The sequence below is a fragment of the Lathamus discolor genome, chromosome 5, assembly GCF_037157495.1.
Source record: "Lathamus discolor isolate bLatDis1 chromosome 5, bLatDis1.hap1, whole genome shotgun sequence".
Lineage (NCBI taxonomy): Eukaryota > Metazoa > Chordata > Aves > Psittaciformes > Psittacidae > Lathamus > Lathamus discolor.
Genome location: NC_088888.1, coordinates 108242066 through 108262803, shown reverse-complemented (window position 1 = coordinate 108262803; position 20738 = coordinate 108242066). Strand labels below are relative to the sequence as shown.

General features: G+C 40.5%; 1 protein-coding gene across 3 annotated transcripts in view; it reads left to right on the top strand.

The window, feature by feature from the left end:
• PKHD1 (PKHD1 ciliary IPT domain containing fibrocystin/polyductin) overlaps nucleotides 1-20738 on the top strand; it is a 272144-nt gene that overhangs the window by 208105 nt on the left and 43301 nt on the right. For 2 of the 3 annotated variants that reach the window (XR_010613271.1, XM_065681837.1), the window contains exon 60: nucleotides 13953-14958. Coding sequence is in view for 2 of the 3 variants with exons in the window: in XM_065681837.1 (XP_065537909.1) it covers nucleotides 13953-14958 (1006 nt within the window). In the remaining variant the exon portion in view is untranslated. Of the gene's footprint in view, nucleotides 1-13952; nucleotides 14959-15892; nucleotides 15988-20738 lie in introns of all 3 variants that reach the window. The other variant, XM_065681838.1, reaches the window with a different exon arrangement.

The following is a 20738-nucleotide window of genomic DNA, read 5'->3' as shown; positions in this document are numbered from 1 at the left end:
CCTACCACAACCTCATAAGGAGAAACGTCTTTGTGGAAGTTCAGACATTCATTCTGCATGTATTTTTCTGTCTTCTATGAAAGAAACAAAGCCAACCCACCAAAAAATCTCAGACATTGTTGTTCCTGGCTGTAATGTTCATAGCTAGGTTTTGAGATGTTTTATCCCTCTTCAGTCCCCATTGGCATCACTGATGTTGAGAGTGATTCTCCGTTCCTAATGGGAGAGGTTTTGCATCTGCGAATAGAAGTCTGAAAGGTTGCAGTTTCAATTCCCCTCAAATCCTTGTTATTGATCTCTCATATATGGTCTAAAAGTGAGAGCACTAACCAAAACCAAAACAAACCAAAACAAAAGAAAGGAAAGGGTTGAGTGATGCCTTCCTGTTCTTATTCTGACTTCTGTTGGTTAGGGCAAGGAAGAAACAGATTTGGGGAGTACAGGAGGTGCTTGAAAAGGCTTTAGAATAAGTCTCCATTGATACTGCTTGCTGAAATTGTATTTAAGGGTAGATATAGAGATATTCAGGTTCACAACATATTCTGTGCAGAGATTTTTTACATAAAGTGGAGTGTATTATCACTTGCAAACCTCTTTTCACTAGCTATTAAGTGGACAGATTTGATATCTCAGTTTGATGTTTAGTCCCAAACTTACTTTGTGTGGTTTCAGATTACCTAGGAAAATATTAACCATCTGGGCCTGAATTATATGAAGAATCTGATTATTAAACCAGACTGTAGCTATCAGGTCCTTGGAAACCTTTCTTCCAGCAGCATGAGAAGGTGACATGTCACTCTGGATTTGAAGGCTGGACCTAGTGTAGGTACATCCTCAGCCTCCCACACGGCTCAGTTCCTAAATGGTAATTCTCCTTTCCTCTTCCTGTTCTCCTTCAACTCAAAGCCATCTGAGGAGTATCTCACTGTCAGCTTTTTCAGATCATAGCAAAGAGTAGTCCGGTCTCCATAGACCCTTGTCCATAACACTTTCCAGGCAGATGAACTTAAGCCATTCTTGCTCCAGACCAACACTGTCAGTTTTACAAACAGATCAGCAGAATGATCACTAAATGGTCATGTATACACTGTTTCAGTCAAACACAGGGTACTGATCTCCCCTGGTTATCCTATTCAGTACCCAGGTGGCTGGTAACGCCTGGAGTTAAAATGTGGTTGTGGTGCCACAGAGATGAGATGCTGCCTTTGATGACACAGATCTGATCAACGTCCATACATCCCATAGATGCCTGCTGGACGCTTGTGCAAAGGTCAGGCATCTTTAGTGCTCTCCCAGAAGGTTTTTAATGGAGTGAGCTGCTAGCTTTTATTCTTTCTCATAATTTTATGAGGCAGAATCCCCCCTCCCCCAGGCAAGGAGCCAGCCTGCCACTAGCTTTTCACTTTAAAATTATGATGAAGCTTGAAATAAAACACAGCCATGGACTGAACCCACTAACTCTCAGTCCAAAGGTATTAAGGCTGCTGGCTGATAAAGACAATATCTAGTTCTTGGAAATGTTTTGCTTCTAGCACCCAGGATGATTAGGAAGAGAAGGCTAAGCGAAGAAGATAATGATTCTGTATTTGCTGTGGAAATGGCAAATGCAATTAGAATTGCCAACTGAGTTGTGATCAAAATTCTGATTAATTACTTACTGCTATTTCACAGAGAAGAAATTAGTGCGTGTCTAATTGGCGTTAGTGAAATGTATTCTGTGCCTCACTTGCATAAATTAAATGTAAAGAACAAATCTACTGCATGTGTATGAAAGAGACAGAAAGAGAGCAAAAGAGAATGTGTGATATGAGGCAAGATCCTCAGGTGACATAAATCAGGACTGCTCTCTAAAGTCCCTGGATGGTAACTCTTGGACCCAGGATGCTGAAAGAGGTATACTTTGATTTAGGTATTTACTGAAGGTCTGTGCTATATAAAAAGAAGAGTTCAGACCAGAGCATCACAGCAGCCTTTCTTCTATTCTTATCAAATCTCACTCTATCAAAACCAGTCACAGCAGTATCAAATCCTATTTTCAGCTTGTGATGCCATGGCACCAACCCCCACCCACCCACACCATCAGAGACATCCTATCGTATGATTTTTGTTTGCTTATTTATTTCAATTTCAGCTCTGCACATGCTCTAGGCACATGTACAGTAATGGCAATTACACATTGTACAAAGCACATCAATAGTTCTAGTATGAAAGAGAAGGAAAATGTAGAGCTATGATTCCAGTCCTTTAATCGGCAGGACCACATTATGTCAATGAAGTGGGGACATGGAAGACTGATTAGATAAATTCCCCTTGCAATACCAGCACCCGGCACTGAAGTGCCCAGCATGTTCTGAAAATGAAATGTATTCATTAAAAATGTATCTACATTTATTTTCCCTCTGGTGTCTTTTGGGTTGTTTGTTTTTTTTTTTGGTTTGTTTTTTTTTTCCCTAAAAAACAGAATCTGATGAAAACAAAAGGAAAAAAACAAACATCCCTAGATGGCCGCTTTGGCAGTGCATTTGCTCTCTATAAAGAAGTCAACTTGGTAGCTTGGTGGAGATGGCTATCAGTGTCAGTGGTAATTAGATGAGCCTCCTCCTCCCTATTGACCCTCAATTAACTTTTATTCTCCAAGCAGAAATGGGAGAAAGGTTGCAGAAGTGGTGAATGAAACAGACCCTCTCATTTTGCTAATATGTGGAATTTATTGTTACCTTGAAAAAGGCTATTTTCCTAAGCAGGGGCCTAATTCTGCTTACATAGGTGTAGCTGTTCTGAATTTAAAAGGTCACTCCAGTATCCCCCAAAATTGCAATGAAATCAAGCAGCTGTATTAATTGCCTTGCAGCAACTTGCCATCATCCTTGTCTTTCCTCTCCTGCCTATCCTCATTACAGTGCCATGGAAGTGTAAGTTCTAAGCATAAAATATTATTCTTATTTTCTTGTTGCTTTCATAATGAGCCAGTGTCCCACCTCTTTAACAAATATTTCACTTCTGCCCACTTGAGTCTGAAAGGGCACAGCCATCACCAGCCAGCTATAACAGTCTTTCTTTTCCAGTCAGCTATAACAGTCTTTCTTTTCCTCTCTTCCTATCTCTGCCTCTCTTATCTCCATGATCTTCTTTTCTCTGTCTCCTCCCCCTCCAGACAGCTTTATTAAATTCAGATCTCTACTTTCCGAGGCCTCTGTGTCTGAGCTCCTGTTCCTTGTGAGCCACTGAGAGCAAAATTAAACAATATGTCAAGATTCCCCTGTGTTTCTCCTCACCTCAGTGTCCTTGGCAGTACAGGGATCCTTTCCATGACCCATCCTTCTGGTTGGATATTCAGGTTGCTGACTGCAGTGCAGCCAGGTTTATTAACCCTTTTTGGATGCCAGGGAAACATAATGTTTAAGAAAATGTGAGTGAATTTTTGACAACCGACATTATGTGCTTGACATAACATACTGCCTTTTTGGGCAGATGAAGGTTAGAAAGTGAGATCTCTGCTGAAAGCTCTTCAGCAGGGAAGTCATACATAAACAGAATTTCTGTGGCTTTTTTGGAGAATGGCCATAACACAGATGCCTTGATAAGGCAACTTAAATTTAGAACTGGACCAATTTTCTACCTGCTGGATTAGCCCTAGTGCTTAATATTTAGTACTCAGTATTTAGTGTACTCTGACTTTGGAATTAGCCATTCCATGTTAGTGGAATACAAACATGACCTACAAGGCTTCAACCTGGTGTCCCCTTCGATTGCCAGATAAAGCATGTGGAAACTGAGCAGACCCTGCCAGATGGGCTCTTTGTAGGGTCTTCAAACTGCCATGGCTCTTCATGGCATCCTGGGAGCTGAAAGTTGCTCTCTGATGGCCCAGACCAACAGAAAGGCTCATGCAGGTTCCTCCTGAGAGGCTGTCAGCTAAGCTTTTCTATTAGTATGCCCACTAAATGAAATAAATTCTGATATTTTTGATGCCATGGAATAAGCAACTAAAAATTGTGCTTGCCCTCTAATGTATCTGTCTGGCAATGCTGGTATTATACCAAAACAAACAGACCCTAAATTATCCATACTGGCAATTCTCTTCATAAAAGTTGGATAATATAGACTATTACAAGTGAAGGGCACCTTTAAATGTTGTGGATGCTTGTGCTAAGCAGCCTTTGGGAATACTATATTGCTCTGCCTATCTCAGCTCTGTTCCAGTGCTCTTTTTTATCCTTGTGATAAAGCACTAAAAAGTCTCAGAAAAACAAATCTGTTTAATGCACCTGTCTGGTTTCCCATGCACAGCTAGTGTACTCCCACACGACAGCTTTGAACGAAGTTTTGTAACAGCTGAGTGTTTGTATACTTAAGCACATATTCAGGGCAATGATTAATAGACACATAGTACCCCAAAATTAGGAATCTCAAAAATGTTATTGAATGTCATATTTTAGGTCTTGAGTATAAGGTATGAGCCCTCAAGAGCTCTTTTTTTTTTTTTTTTTCCACATCAATTCGGAGGATTGCCCCATGTAGGAATGCGACTTTATAATCTTATTCTCAGATAGGGTCAAAACATCAGCTGTTTTATATTGGCCTAAGCAGCAAGCTGTCATCAAATAGACCACCTGAGGAAGTGTCTTGCTGGGAATGCATTTTAACCATCCAAACTGAGACATACAAAGCTTTGCAAGCTCAACCACCAGAAATTACAGGGAAAAGCAGAGAACAAATGGGCTTTGGTTTTAGTCTCTTCAGCCACCACATGATGGGCCTCTACTTCTCTTTTCTGTTTCCCATTGCAAGATGGGATGTTTTCAGACTAAACAAGTCCCTGTAACCTGAAACCCAACCATCATTTATGGAAGTACCCTGTGCAGCATGGTTAATAAATAAAAAGTTAAGAAAAATAAAAAGACAACCTTTCCATTATTAACAAAAGACTCTTCAAAGCTATTCTTTTGCTCTGGGCTTTTACAATAATAAGCTGAAAAAATACATTAGAGAGCAGACTCCTTTCTAGCCACTTCATATTTCATTTTGCCTCTCACTTGTCTATTTATTTTCACGTCTTTCCTGATTACTTCTCAACTGTAGAAAGACAACATTAGGCACAATGAGTTTTAAATATACTCCCTGATCAAAATGACTCCAAGGGCTGTCTGAATTTTCAAACAAACAGCTCACTACAGGTCTTGAGTAAAATGCAAAGGGAGTGATGCCTATTAGTTAGAGCAGGACAGTCAGAACTGCATGGGTGTTTGCAATGTTCCACCAATGTAGTTATTCTTTTTCTCTGTGGGCACCAAACCACACAAGTAAGATAAGTGTGACTCCTGAGTTCATTCATGTTTGTATGAAGATGAACACTATCTGGTAAAGTACAAGAGATATACCAACACCAAACCTACTCTTTCCTGTTGGAGTTGTCCATAGAACTTTGATGGGACAACGAAACAGGCCATGGACTAAAATGAGCACACAAGTGTAACTATCTACAAAAGTAAGCCTCAAAGCTTCTTCAAACCACCTTCAAGTGTGTTAAGTTATGTATGGAAATATCATTAGGATCACAGATCTGCTTCAAGTAATTTTCAACCCTGGCAGCTTCTCTAGGCGTACTCTAAACTGGAAGTTTTGTCAGACAGAAACGTAAAGTGTAGACATACTATGATATTTTATAAAGCCTTCAGAAGCTCTATCTTTGTAGTTAGCCTTTCTCTGAGCAAGAGGTTGGAATAAATGACATATGGAAACCCCTTCTGACCTGTTTTTCCTGAAGATTGATGGAGGTGTGGTATTTTAAGACTATGCCTACAGACACATTTTAAGTGGTATTTGAAATCAGCCTACTTCTATCTCTGCACCTGTGTTGGTTCCTGAGGTTAGAAATTAGAGGTTTAGACTCTCACTGTGTTTGCTCAGATGTCTCTTTTGCAATAAATTCCTTATTTCTGGCTTTCCAAGGCATTCTGCTCAGTGTCCCTTCTGTTTCATATGAGCTGTGCTGCTCAGGAGCAGACAGCTCTGGTCTGCAGGGTGACTGCACCAGGCACTGCTGCTAGTATCTGGATCCAGGGGCTTAGCCATCATAGCTACAAAAGCCAAATGCAGAATTTGGTCATTCTAAAAAAGTTTTGCAGCCTTCTTACATATCTGTCAGGGATAGGGGAATCGTCTTTCTTATTTTCTAGATTAACATGGTAGTAGCTTTACCTCTCTTCTTTCAGTCTTTCCCCTTGTTCACAGCTGGACAAGATGGTTACTTGAAAGGTGAGTACAGAGCTGTCATTTCCCACTTATTTCAGCATAGCTGTTCTGCATCCTCGTTAGCTACATCATTAGAAGTTGGGGTCATTTCATCTAACTTCAGCTGTCTAAATACAGGCCTTCCATCCAAATTAGCTTTCCAGGTTTCCCATATAGCCACTTGAGACAGATACCTCCAGAAGTCATAAAATCCATCCAAGGAAATGTGGGAATGAATGGTCCTCTAAAAGTCTCTTCTCTCTCTCTCTAATGATTATTGTCTAGATGAACAGCTTAGACTAGACAATTAGCTTAGACTAGATGCTTAACATTTAAGCAGATAAAATTAATGTGATGAATCCCATTCTATCTGCTCAGATAATGACTGTAGCCTTTGTATCTCAAATTTTAGCTCTTCAATATGTTTTCATAGGTATTCAGATTCTGCGCTATGCTTTCAGATTAATTTTGACTTCTAAGGCTTAAAATACTTGCCTCCCATTACTGTTCATTGTCATAAATATGTCATGGCATAATATAGCTGTCTGTACCTGTAATGAAATCCTTCTGGTTTAAGATTCAACTCCATAGCCCATACAGGACTAATATTGCTGAAATTCACCCTAATAATGTCACAGGGAATCTTATGCTTTCAAACCTTTCTGTCATGAGCACATGCTCTAAGCCTGTGCCTTCAGCCAAGGCAGGTACAAATAAGTCTTCAACATTTTTTGTAACTTACCTGAGGAAGGAAAGAAAGAGAAGGGAAAGAAAAAGAGAGAAAGAAAAAAAGAGAATATAAAAAAAAAAAAAAAGACAAAAACAAAAAAGGAAGCTATTGTAATTTTTAAGCTTAATTCTAACATGAATACTTCTAAAATCTGCAGGTATTTGGCATTTTCCTCTGGCCCACTTCTAATGGAAAATCATTCAGTCTCTTTACTAATCTATTCCCAGGACCAAAGAACTGTTCTCACTGGAAAGAAATTATAACAATAATAGTAATAGTAAAGTAAAGTTCCTTGCAAATTTTATTTTGGAGCATTCATTTTGTCCCCTGACTTTATTTTTGCAGAAGAAAAGGATGATTTGTCTTTGCAGTGACTGCAGGCAAAGGAGGGAAAAAGCTGAGAACCTTCCTGTCCATAACAAAACCTGGCAGTGATGGTCTTAATAGAGTTCAAGTTTATTTGACTAATTCTTTCACCACTTGTCAGAGAACATACTTTTGGTTGTGGTAACAAAATAAGCTCTTTCCTCCCCCTTTTCTCTAGTGAGTAGCACAAGCACTTGTGTGGAACACACATTACTGCTAACCGTTGCGATGTTTGCTGTCAAACTCATTTATTTATGCAACCGCTGTGGAAAGGCCTGGGGCCCATAAGCAGCCCTGAAAGATTTCAGAGCCCTGGTGTGGGGTCATGAAAGGGAAAGTAAGGGGGGGAGCAAAGCCTCCACTGGTTATAAGAAAGGAACTGACACAGGAAATAGTCACATATGGCACAGATTTATTGTGTCCGGGACTTCCCATTCAAAACTCATTATGTCCACAGCTCAGAGCAGTGCATGGCATGGCCACATTCATTTTAGATCTGGCATCTGATGAAATTGCTGTTCTGTTTTTGGGTGGCAGTGGTAGTTTGATCAATCCTTGGCCAGAGAGAAAGTGACTGGAACTGTGTCAGGAAAGATTCTGCCGCTTTACATTGTGTATCAGTTTGACTAAAGTATCATCCCTTAATTGAACCATGGCAAACGGCCTGGGTTGGGAAGCCTCACTAAAGGACACTTCTGATTTACTGACCCACCTCCTCTGAGAATGCTCAAGGTATATTGTCCTGGTTAGGTTATTCTCCTTCCTGTTTTTTTCAAACATTTGTGTGACAGGCTTGATATTTTCTCTCAAATGCAGACCAAAGATGATGTCTCTGACTCAAGAGGTTCCTGACCTGCGAGTCACTGAAAGCTTGAAGCGCATTTTGGGCGAACATCGTTATATGTTTGCTTTGTCCCTATACTCTTTCTAGATGACTCTTTGATCATTGCAGGAGAGTATTATGGTCTTAGAGGGCTTTTGCTCTCCCTTGTTAAGACTTTATTTACGCACTTATTTATTAAGGTCAAGAATGAGTAATTACTATAGTCTCTGGGACCTAGAAATCTGCAATTTTTTGTTCCTAACTTGGAAAAATATACTACCATCTGTAACACAGGTGCCTTCTTTCTTAAGCATGGGGAAGCTCTGAAAGGTTGTTGCTAGCATAAAAATATATAATCAATTGAAAGATGCAAATAATGCTTGATTTCACAGTGAATAAATATTAGCAATGTGTGTGGATATATCAGTGCATGTAAACAATGAAGAAGAACTGATATTTCACCTACTACACCTGTTTATCTATGGATTCGTATGTGAAAGGGTATATGCAGATCCTGTGATGAATAGTAGGAGCGAGCTTATGCTACACACTTTCTTTCAGCGCAGGCGCTAATAACTGTTGTTTCTTTGCTTGGGCACCTATTTTTACAAACCTGTAGGAACATAGTATCTTTGAGTCCACAAATGCGACTGAAATTGGCCAGAGGATTCAAGACTTTTTATGAAGGCATGATAAACAGGAGAGTGTAAAAACCCACACAGTGTGATATTATGAGACTCATTTACCTCTAAAATCTTTTTCTTGAAAAGAAAGAATTAACAGCCTAAAGCAATCACTCAGTGTTTTGTTTACATGGTCCCTGCTACGAGGATATGTTTATGTGTGTGTACCTCACACATGTATGTTGTTGTGGTTTAACCCCAGCTGGCATCTCAGCCCCACACAGCTTCTTGCTCATTTCGCACCTCAGTGGGATGGGGGAAACTGAAGGGCAAAAATGAGAAAACTCATGGGTTGAGATAAAGGCAATTTAACAGGTAAAGCAAAGGCTGAATGCACAAGCAAAACAAACCAAGGAATTTATTCACGACTTCCCATCACACGCGGGTATTCATCCATTTCCAGGAGAGCAGGGCTCCATCACATGTAACGGTTACTTGGGAAGACAAATTCCATCACTCCAAATATCCTCCCCACCCTGCTTCCTCCTCCTTCTCCCAGCTGTATATACTGAGCATGATGCTACATGTTACGGAATATCCATTTGGTCAGTTGAGGTCATCTGTCCCTGCTGTGTCCCCTCCTACCTCCTTGTGCATCTCTAGACTACTTGCTGGTGGGGTGGTGTGAGGACCAGAAAAGGCCTTGACTCTGTGTAAGCATCACTCAGCAACAGTTAAAACATTAACACTGTTTCCAGCACAAATCCAAAACTTAGTCCCATACCATCTACTATGTAGAAAACCAGCACATACATACACAAATACACGAGCAAACACACACGCCACCATGAATTCTTATTCATGTTTGCAACACATAACTTGCAAGAAACCCAACATAAATAAATGACTTGACATGGCATACCTGTGTTTTCTTCCCCCCAGGGGAACAGTGATAAATTCAGCTGAGTGATATCCCTAATTTACAGTCAGTGGGATTTCTAAAAACGATGGGGGATGCCTTGTTCCAACATCTGCTGAAGCTGATGGGCTCCTTTTCACTTACCTACATAAAGATTTACACGATCAGCATCTGCAGAGCCATTGATTTCAAAGAATAAGTGTGTTGGCATGAGGACCCTGTGCCAGGCATTAAACAGGAAAATCAGGGCTGAAAATCATAACTCAAGAAATAAAAAACCTTTTGTGTAGAAAAAAGCAACTGACCTCAGAATAATTTACCTTTGCTAGATTTCTAAGGTCCTTGCTGGGCCTTTTTTCCACCCACCCCCTCAACCCTACCCCCCCCACATTTGAATGTCAGCAGGTCAAAAGGAACAGTTAATGCTGATGAATATTTCCCCCTCAGCAAAGATATGTGCTGACCAGCCCAAGGCCAACAAATTGCAATTTCCAGTGTCCCATTTATCTCTCTCTTCCCCCTTCTTCCACTACCTGCTTTTATATTTTTGTAACTATAGTTGTAGTTAAATTAGAAATAACTGAGAAACAAATCCAATTGGATGGAAAGAAAATTGCAGGAGATTTATTTTATTTTGATAAAAAACTGACATTGCGTTTTGTTTTTGTCAAAAAAAAGACTATATTTTTCCTTGTACCATGAATTGTGAAATCTATCATGAAATGGGTAAAAATTATTGAAACAAATGGTGGTGTTAACCTGAAGGGGAAAATCATTAATGTTGATGTATTTCATTCAATTTTAAATGTAGAATTTATTTTATTTATTTATTTATTTATTTGGTGTTAGGGAACTAGGGAAAAGGCAGGAGACTTGCAAAGGACTCTGTGTGCCTTTAAGTCAAAACATCTATTTTAAAAATACTCTTCCCTCCTTCTCTCTCTTTCTCCATTTTTCTAAATAAAGGATATGAGATGTTGCTGTTGTTGGTGGGGTTTTTTCCTAAGCAAAGAGGACCCCCTCGGCGCATTTTTCTTTTCAAATGTGAAATGAGGTGGAAAATCCTCATTTCACGACAGGAAGGACAAATATTGACACAAAGTTAATATTTGTCAGGAGCCCTAGAAGCAACCTGAGTGCTAAAATCTCATATAGATATATATGTTTGTGTATCTATGTGTGTGAGTGTATGTAAATAATTAAATAATAAACTTGACTTGGTGATAAGGGAATCTGTAGAAAGCAAAGTATGCTCTCTAGGGCTGAGGAAACAGCTGTAGATGGTGAATACACACACTCTCCACATACTATTTCTCTGTTTTTCTTGCACTGAACAGAACAGACACACATGGCACACTTGCCCATGCATGCACCCAATGCACGCACGCCATCTTCCTCTGTTCAGGTGATGTTCAGTCTCATCATGAAATTATTGCTATAGATATGAATATCTTCTCCATCTTTCCCACCCATCTGTAAGGTCTGTGGTTGACCTACACATGCAGGTTTCTCTTTCTTTTTTCCTCATTGTTTTTTTTTCTTCCTTTCACACACATATATGTGCAAACATACACACACAAATATAACCTGTTTAATCCAGTTTCACCCATTGCAGTGGGGTGCTTCTGGAATTTATCACTGTTATTGTTCATTGCCAATGTAAATAGCACATGTCAGCTCAATATTCAGTGGTCACTCAGTATTTATTAAGTCCTGTCCACTCTGGCCTTTTTTAGAGGAAAGCCCTGGGGCAGATTAGCTGCTGGCCCTGACATGCCGCGTCACTTATCTATTCGCATTGATTATGAGAGTCAGCTGTGGCCAGGACTCACTTTTTCCTTCTATTCTCAGACCCCTTTTACAAGCACCCCTGCTTGGATTTTCATGAGGAAATAATCAGATTAGGGCTTCAGTGGCGAGTTCATATGGAGTTCTCTTTCTCCAATGTGCTACTAACTGAATAAACGTGTTTTGTGGTAAATTGTAAATGACATTATGATTACTAAGGCCAGCATGGGTTTCATTTAAAAGTGATCGAAATTGTAGGCTGCAGAAATTGTGACTGGCAGATAAGGCCATTTGGAAGGAGACAAGCAACGATGCGTATGTGTTCATGGGCGTGCACATGTGTGTGCACGCAGGAAACCAAGGAAACTCACTTTGCAAGACAAGCAGGACAAAAAAAGTCCTAGGAAATCACAAAATATCAGCAAATCCCATTTATAGACAAGGGAAATGTCATCGGGGGGGGGGGGGGGGGGGGGGGGGCTGTGGGGTGTTTCCGGTAGAGCAGACGATGAGATCTGTCAGCCTTTGTGGGCTGGCTGCCTGCTGCAGGGTGCATCATCCCAGTGCCCCAGGACAACACTGAACATGTCCAAGGGCAGCATTTCCCCTTCTGCTTCTCAATGGAGTTCCCTCTCCCTCTCTCCCTTTCCCCGAGCACATGCTGACAGCAAAATACGTACACTGATAAAGCAAAAATAAAAAGGAAAGGCAAGAAAAATGGAAAGAAAATGTTAAGCTGGTGTTTAAAAATAGGGGCTTTTGCATAGATCCTATCTCACTTGGACACCCTCCCTGAACATAGCTTGACATTTATCTAATTTCATTGCTTTCTTGGTGACTTGCAGAGCAAAAGCTTATTCTGGGAAATGCTAACAGACCATGATTTGCATATGAGGAATCCCCCTCAAATAATAGATTAAATGTCCACAGGATCCAGGCATTGAGATGTAACTATAAGCAGAGCCCACAATGATTTCTCATAGTTCTTTCCCAGGAGTCTGTTATTTTCTTCTAGCAGTGAGTTTCCTGTTTCCTTGAAAAGAGGAATACCCTTTTATTCATCCAAAATTTTGGACTCTCAGTCCTTTTCTTTTTATCATTAGTGCCAGAAACTTCTGATCTTCAAGCACATTCCCAAAGCTGCTGAATGAGGCATGCAGAGTTAGACTAGACATTGGCCATGCTTTACCTAACACGTTTGTGAGCACAGATAGCTAGGGCAGAAGACGGCTAGATGAGGGAATGATTATAACTGGCTGCAGCAGCAAATTCCTCCTTTGATTTTATTTTGAATAGAGGAAGAAAAAACAGAAACCCACACCTTTTCCTAAGATGCTCCAGGCAGAAATGTTTCTGTTTTTAGTGCCCATATCCGAACTCATTTACTTTTATTCTCTCTTTATAATCAGTGATGATCTCATCATTACAGCCCAAGGCCCTGTTTCTCTCATCTTAAAGCCTATATTTGGTCAGATGGAACATACCCTAACTCAGACGACTGTATGTATTACACCTCTTCTGTACAGAGCCTTCCAGAAAATGATCCTCTTGACTTTTCACAACAGACACTTGGTATGGGATTTGGTAGCAAATTCTCGCATACATGGAAGTGTCTTAGCTCCTGTTATATTCAGTGAAATAATACCTAAAGTGTTATCTTTAAAAAAGTGGTTTTTGCACTCCCATGTGTGATGTGTTATACTTAAAGCTGTTGCAGCTACCCAAAGAAGTCCAGGTGACATTATGTATGTGTATTTAAGTAACAGGATCCTACCTCAATCTCAATACTACATACCTGCCTGGGTCCAACCTCCAGTGGCCACAATGCGAATCTAAGCACTTGGAGCTCAAGTCAGGGTTTCTGCTACTTGCAGATGTCTTAGTCTGATCTTTCTTCTAGCTCTAAAACTTGGTGAGGTGGTTCACTGCTGCAATAGGTTAATGATATGGTCCTGTCTAGGTTTTTTGTTAGAGATATAATCACTGTGAGTGGGATGAGATGGTTTTATGTAGAGTTACATTATTTTTCTGAAGAGCCTTGAAGAGTCGTGCTTTGATTTATTATCCTACTATAAGCTTAGAACAAGGAGAATACAGAAGACACAACGACATACTAAGAAGATAGTGCTGGGTCAGACCAAAAGTCTATCTAGTGTGCTTGCTCTTTCAGCAAAGGCCGAAATTTGATATCTAGAAAGAACAAGTTAAGTGTACTTGATGCCTATCTGTCATTTGTTGGCAGTCTTTAACTATTTTCTGTTTAAGAACACCTTAAGGTAAATGGAGTTTCTACCTATTTAGTGTCCCTTATTGTCCAAGCTTCTTTTACATAAATACACTTTAGCCTCAACAAAAGTGACTTGAGCATTGAATGGGAAAATAAGCAGCCATAACACAAAATATTGAGATGATGTCTGAAAAAAGTAATTATTGTTTTTTCTTTCATGATCTCCTTCTATTCTCTTCCAGGAATTTACAGAGATGACAGTAAGTGTATCTTCAAGCCCTCAGCACAAGGCTACTTCTGCAAACAGGCAGATCACGCATTTGTCATTCTAGAAAACTTGGACCCCAGAATGGTCAGCGAGAGACTGTTTCCAGTGGTAGCAGTGACTGGCAGCTTTATGGATACCTTCAGTGATGTGACTTCATACACATTGTGTTATCCTACAGAGCATCATTCTACTTTCTTTTCTGTGTTGCCATCCACCAAACTCACTACGGTTTGCTTCCCAAATGTAGAACCTCTGACTTACAGACTCTACCTCCTGAGTGGCCAAAATACAAGCAGACTTCCCCTAGCTATATTTTACAATGAACCACTCAGTCTTCGTGTTTTCGTTCAAGGGAAATATGTTTCTCCAACCCCATCTTCTTTTTCACTGAATGAAGGAGCAGGAGCCAATTACTTTAGCTTTGAGGACAATCTTCTTTATGTTCTCCTCCATGAGAAGGAGCCTGTAGAAATAGTTGCTGGCCTTTCCCTTCTTTTGGCTTTCACCATAACTGAGGCTGCTGAGGAAGAGGGTGAGGCGAGTGTAATACTTCGATTAGCTGATTTCTTGAAGGTTAGTCACTACCAAGTCAGAGTAGTCCACTATTTCCTGGGAGGTGAAAGCATGTTGAAGGTAATCTCGGCCAATGTTAACAAAAAGAAATATCACTGCCCTAACATGTCATTTTGCACAGCCCTTCATGGTAGGTATGGCTCACAGAAAGTGGGAAGAAGACCAAAGAGCACCCAAGCTCTGCAGCCATCTGATGCGGCTGGTCCATCAAAAGTGCTGATCATTGAACTTGGTGACCCACCAGCCCATCCAAGAAATGAGTTGACCACTGACAGCTTAAAGAGTTTGGCCAGAACAATTATCAACACTCATCAGACTGGAGACCTTCAGAGAGGCCTTGACTTGCCAATTGACACCTTAATGGTGACTCAGCCTGCCTTACTGTTTCCAGCAGAACCTACCAATAGGTAAGTATCAGATGCAGCATCAGAAGATAAAGATTTAAATGTTGTGAATCAATATAACCACTTGATATGCTTATTAAGATGGGAAGTAAGTTCTCCATTGGCTGAAATATGACTAAACATGCTGAAACACTTAATAAAGTTTCCATGACAGAGTCATGCCCAAGTACTAGCTGGGCTCCCGAATGTGAATTACCCTGTTATTCTATTGGTGCCAAAGAGTCTCTGTACTGCAGAGATGTCCAAGATTCTTTAAACAAGGAACATAGTTCCTAGAAGTCTATCTTGAAAGTAGAAAGTATTAGGCAAAGTCAATGTTTCTAAAGAAGTTCAGACTATAGCAACTTTTATATTTAAAACAAATCTATGAATGCTTATAAGTTGATGTAGCACTAGAGATGCATTATTAAAGAGAGGTTGCTGCCTTCACTAACTTGTAGGTCTAAACCTTGATTTATATTGTTTTAAAATATAAATCCAGAAAAGACTGTTTAATTTATACCTCAGTCTCTTACATGATATGGGTCACTGCTGTTCGCTTTGATACCTCAGCATTGACCTTTCTTTTTGACTAAAATTCTAGACCATCTGGTTTTGAAGACCTTGGGGTTGCCCAGGGAAGTTGTGAATGCTTCATCCCTGGCGGTGTTCAAGGCCGCACTGGACAGAGCCATGGGTGACACGGTTTTGTGTGAGGTGTCCCTGCCCATCGCAGGGTGGTTGGAACTTGATGATCTTAAGGTCCTTTCCAACCTTAACTATTCTATGATTCTATGATTTTATATGAGATCTCGACACATCTAATGCTACCTGAATGTGTATCTAGATTTTGGGTGCTATCCCTGGTTTTGCTCTCCCAAGTACTCGCCTGCTTTCTCTTGTCAGCCTGTCTCTCTAGATTTTCATGAGAGTTTCTTCTTCTTTCTTTCACTGTTAGATCAGCAAGTTTCTGGGCATTGACTCTTCCTCCTCCTTCAGAGTAACCAAATCACAGCTGTCTGCTTTTTAATAAATTGAAAGGTTTGAGTTCTGGTGAGTGTTTCTTCCCTCCTCTGTCTCTGTTTTCGGAATCCTTTTTGAATTGTGCATGTCTGTAAAGCCCACAGTTTTCCTCCATGGTTGATTCCCCAACACTGGAGACTTAAGATTCAGCTGGGCTATCTTGTCTAGACCACGCTTTTGCCAAGAAATATTGGACCAAATGATCCTTGAGGTTCCTACCAACAAGGTATGCTATGATTATATGACCCTATATCAGCGCCCTATGCAAAAGTATTATTAAATCCCCGTTTTCTACTGGCAGAATTCAATGATTACATAAGCCCGTTTTTCCACAGAAATAGATCTTATGGTTGTCTGTTTATTCACTGTATTCCCTAGTTCCTTTCTGGTTCTAGCTTTCTAGGACCGAATCCACGCAGGTTTTTTTTCCCAGATCCTACACTCATAACGATATGTCTTTTCATAATTTATCAGCCCACCAATCCTTCCATGCATTTTATCAGCAGTGTCTTTATATTTGTTGACAGAACAACACAGGACGCTCCTTTACTTAATAAATTTTCCAATGGGAGCTGCCTTTTGATCTCTGCCAGTTACCTACTTCTTAGTCAGTTTTGTACATTCTATTTTTAAATTGATATTCCGTAACAGACTGACTTTTTAGGGGTCATTTTTCTCCTCTCTTCCACAACGGCAAACAACCCTTTCTGTTCCTTCTTCCTCTGTCCCCATCTTGCTGCTTTCAGCCTCTTGCAGCCACTCTTGCAATGGCCCAGATGACAGCCCTTATCTGCAGAGGAGGCTATGAGAACTGGGCTGGGAAGGGAGCAGACAGCAGTGTATTTCAGCCTCAGATCCTGAATCTGTATTAAAAGCATATGGGAAATATAAAAAAGGTAATGTCCCATCTGTTTTTAATAGGGGACAAGGGATTTGATGTTTGGCAACCTAATTGTGTAGTCTCTTGATATTACATAATGTTATTTTTTGATGTTGTGCACTACTGAGCGTTACCCAAGTATAAGCATATTCCATCTATACAAGAAAGAAATTGGATTTGTCTAAGACTTACTTACTTTCTTTTATTAATACCATATCCTCTACCATTTACCACTGACCCCTGTACCATCCTGATGTCTTTTGGCTGCTAGCTATGCAAACTACTACTTATGCGCTTAACTTTATTATTAAGCAGTATATGGTTTATGGTAGTGAAGCAGCCACAAAAGGACACTGGTCTGTGATCATACGAATATTTGTTTTGCTGTTTGGTTTTGGTTTGTTGGCATTGGTTTTTGTTTTTTTGGGGTTTTTTTAAGTGGTGTTATATTAAGCACAGTGGGAAATTATTTCCAAGATCCAAACTCTGAAGATAGATATACAATATTTTTTACCAGCACAATTAACATTGCTATTGCCAGTTGGGGATATTTGTGTTACAATGTAGGACACTACAAAATAGGACAGCAAAAAAATATTGTGGGAAGTTTTACAGCCTGTAATAGGAAATGTTATCCTGTCTGTATGCCATCCCAAGACATGCTGTAGCCTGCAGAGTGTGAGAGGTACGAGACCCCTCATTCAGTGTGTCCATTACTGATGAGCCAAACAAGCAGAGCAACAAGGGCTACACTGCAGGAATGGAAGAAGGTATAGATTTTTTAGAGTAAGGTCACCAGAACTCTACTAAATACCTATAGATTCCTGAATGCATTAGTGTTACATCAGAGAGGGGGAAAAGTAGAGATCACTTAAAGGAGAGGACCACCCTTTTCTGCATGCCAGGGGAGAAACTTTGTGGTTGCCTTATTTTCAGGCACACTTAATATCTCCACACTGGATACTGCTCTCCCAGCTGTGGTTTGTCTTCCCATCTGAGCATGCTTTGTGAAACCAGAGCAGCAGGGATCAGGAAAGGTTTCTAGGAAGGAGGCTGCTTTATTATAGGGACAAGAGCAGTGCTATCTTAAAGCCGTAGATTTACTTTCTCAGTAGGGAAGACCTGGGATGTATATTGGAAAGAATACTAACATCACCAGATCATAGAACCAGCTCAGAGCTCATCCACCCTTGGCTGTTTGGGCTCCTGTGCAGTGCTATTTATTGCTCCCCATCAGTCATAGCTTTTCTGGAATTACTCACGGCTGACATTTCTGATGCAATAAGGCCACAGATAACTTGTGAAATGAAATCAGGGTTTTCCTGTTGGGACATGTATCCCCACTATCTATCTGTCTCTCTTTAGGCAGTACATGCTAGCACAGGCAAGGATAATGGGGCTGGGATTACAAGTCAGGCTAAGTATCCCAGTGTATTTTTCTGTGGAAGGGAGAGAGAAATATTTTCACCCCAGAGTCACACAAAATCCAATCAGTCTGTCAGATATACACAGAACCTGCACTCCTGCCAGGCCAGTCTCCCCATGGTTTCAGACTAGTGGCTCCACTTGCATCAAGACAGCAACTGAAAAATCTTAGATCGGTAGAGACTGGGTGTTCATCTTTGCAGCCCCGGACAGTAGGGCTGAATGGAGCCTTGCAATCCTTGCTGTGGTGGGGTACCTAGGCATCAAGTCTGTATATCACATTGACAAACCTTTAAAGAAATGACTTGTGGGTTATAATGTGAAACACTTTTTAACATTATTTTAATTTAACTCCTTTGTTAGGGTCACTTCAAGCATGGCTCATTGGTTTGTCAAGGAAAGACAGAGGTGATTGCTATGACTGCTACAGTCTTGCACAGCTGGAGAATCAGAGAGATGACTATGACATGGTTTTATCTTCCTCTGAATGTCTGTGTATTAATATATACTGTAATGTATTTACAGATAGAAACATCTTTTTGAAAAATTTGCCTAATATCAACATAAATATAAAAGTGAAAGAACAAGACAGCACAACGAATGGTTTTTGTGTGTTTGTGCAGGTGGTTTTGTACAAAATCAGAAATATATAGCTGGACAGTCATCCAGAAGCCATTTGGTCCATATCCCCACGTTGAAGCAGGGTACTTTGCTCCTTCTTAATGGGCTTTTAACCTGCTACAATCTAAAATTTGCAGGCATTAATCTTTCTTTATTAAGAGTTAGGTTTAGGGTATCGTGAAAAACAGTGTGTGCACAGGAAATAATGGTGTTTAAGACACACAGCAAGCAATAAAAGTGAAGCCAATCCTCAAAGAACTTCTCATACAGCCAGCAATACCCATGCAGAGGGCTAAATGTGAAATTACTACTAATTCACTATGTCACAAGGCATATAAACAGGCAGGCAGGTTTAGAGGCCCAAATCAGACTAATTCTGACACATCGTAACCCCAAAAAGAAGGTTCGTAACCTTCTTGCAGGTTTCAAGCAGGCTGCTCTGTGAAGCTGCGCAGGGTTTTTAAAAAGGGAGCTGATAACTTTCTTCCTGTGTAGGGATCAAACTTTTTCTCCCATGGGTATACAAAGGCAGGATCCTAGAATCCTGACCTCAGCGCTGCAGTTGTTGCAGCACTTGTGGCTCTATGAGTGTTTTGTCTGCACACACCCCTGAAGTGAACATGTGGAAAAGGTGAAACTCCAGAGCTAACAAAAAAAGTAGTGTGCTGCTTTGTATATGGTCCTTGTGTGAAACCAGTATTTCCCTTGTAAGTTTTCAAACAAATCTCCAAAATACCCTTCTAGACAATGGCGGTGGAGCTCCACATCGTCACCGCAAATCAGCTAATGATATTTTTTCACCATGGATGTCCTGGATTGGAATCCTTCTGGCAATTTAGTCTATCACCAACTAGCAATCTCCCAAGCTACATTTCCCCTTTGAACCTTAGATTGGAACTAAATTTCTGTTAGTACCTACTGGACATGGTAAACCTATCTAAAAATTTGCCAACCCCACTTAAAGGTGACACCATGAACAACAAGATTCAGGCAACTAGAAGTCCTACCCACACTGTAACTATGGTAGAAACTACCCCTTCCAAAAAAACCAACTGGTTCCTCTGTGGGAAGGGAGCAGGTGGTAGCAAAGGTGAAAGGACAGCAGGAGACAACAGAGGAGGAGGATGGAGAGGGTAGGAGAGACTGGCGAAAAGGAGTGTGGGACTTTGCAGGTCTCTATGGGAGGAAGGAGGGATATATTGCCATATATTCCTTACACTAGTGTGAGTTTTAGAAATTGAAGGGCATGTGCTATTAAATCTGTTTAAAATGAAAGAAGACCAGCCTAAGAGGAGCTTTTCCTAATTCTCTCTTATTCCCCGAGAAGTTATGGCTGTTAAAACAGATGCGGGAAATCCAAGAATGTACCCATCAAAGAGATCTGGTCCCAGCACTGGTACCCCAGTGCTGTCAAATAAAACCTGCCTTGCTCATGTCACAAATGGATTCTTTTTCTCCTTTAACAATTCATGGGTCCTGCAGTGAAAACAATGATTTACATGATGAGTGCACACAGCAGAGAGGAGTTGACACAGTCACATCACTGAGGCACCGATCTTTTCCTCACTCTGCCTTATTTAACATGTGAGTTGTGTCACCTCTATCAGCACTGCTTGTCGGGTGTGACATTAGAGTGAGTGACGGCCATGTCAGCTCCCAAGTCAGCCCACCTTTGCTGTTGCATCACGCTATGCTGTGTGTTGGATGGGAAAAGGAGAAAAATTCTTCCACATGTGTTAGCAGGAATTTGGTGAGCAAAGGGTTAAAAGGCTTGGGGTGCTGGGCCTTTGTGGGGATGTGTGCACATATATATATGTATACGTGTGTGTGTGTGTACACATATATATATATATAT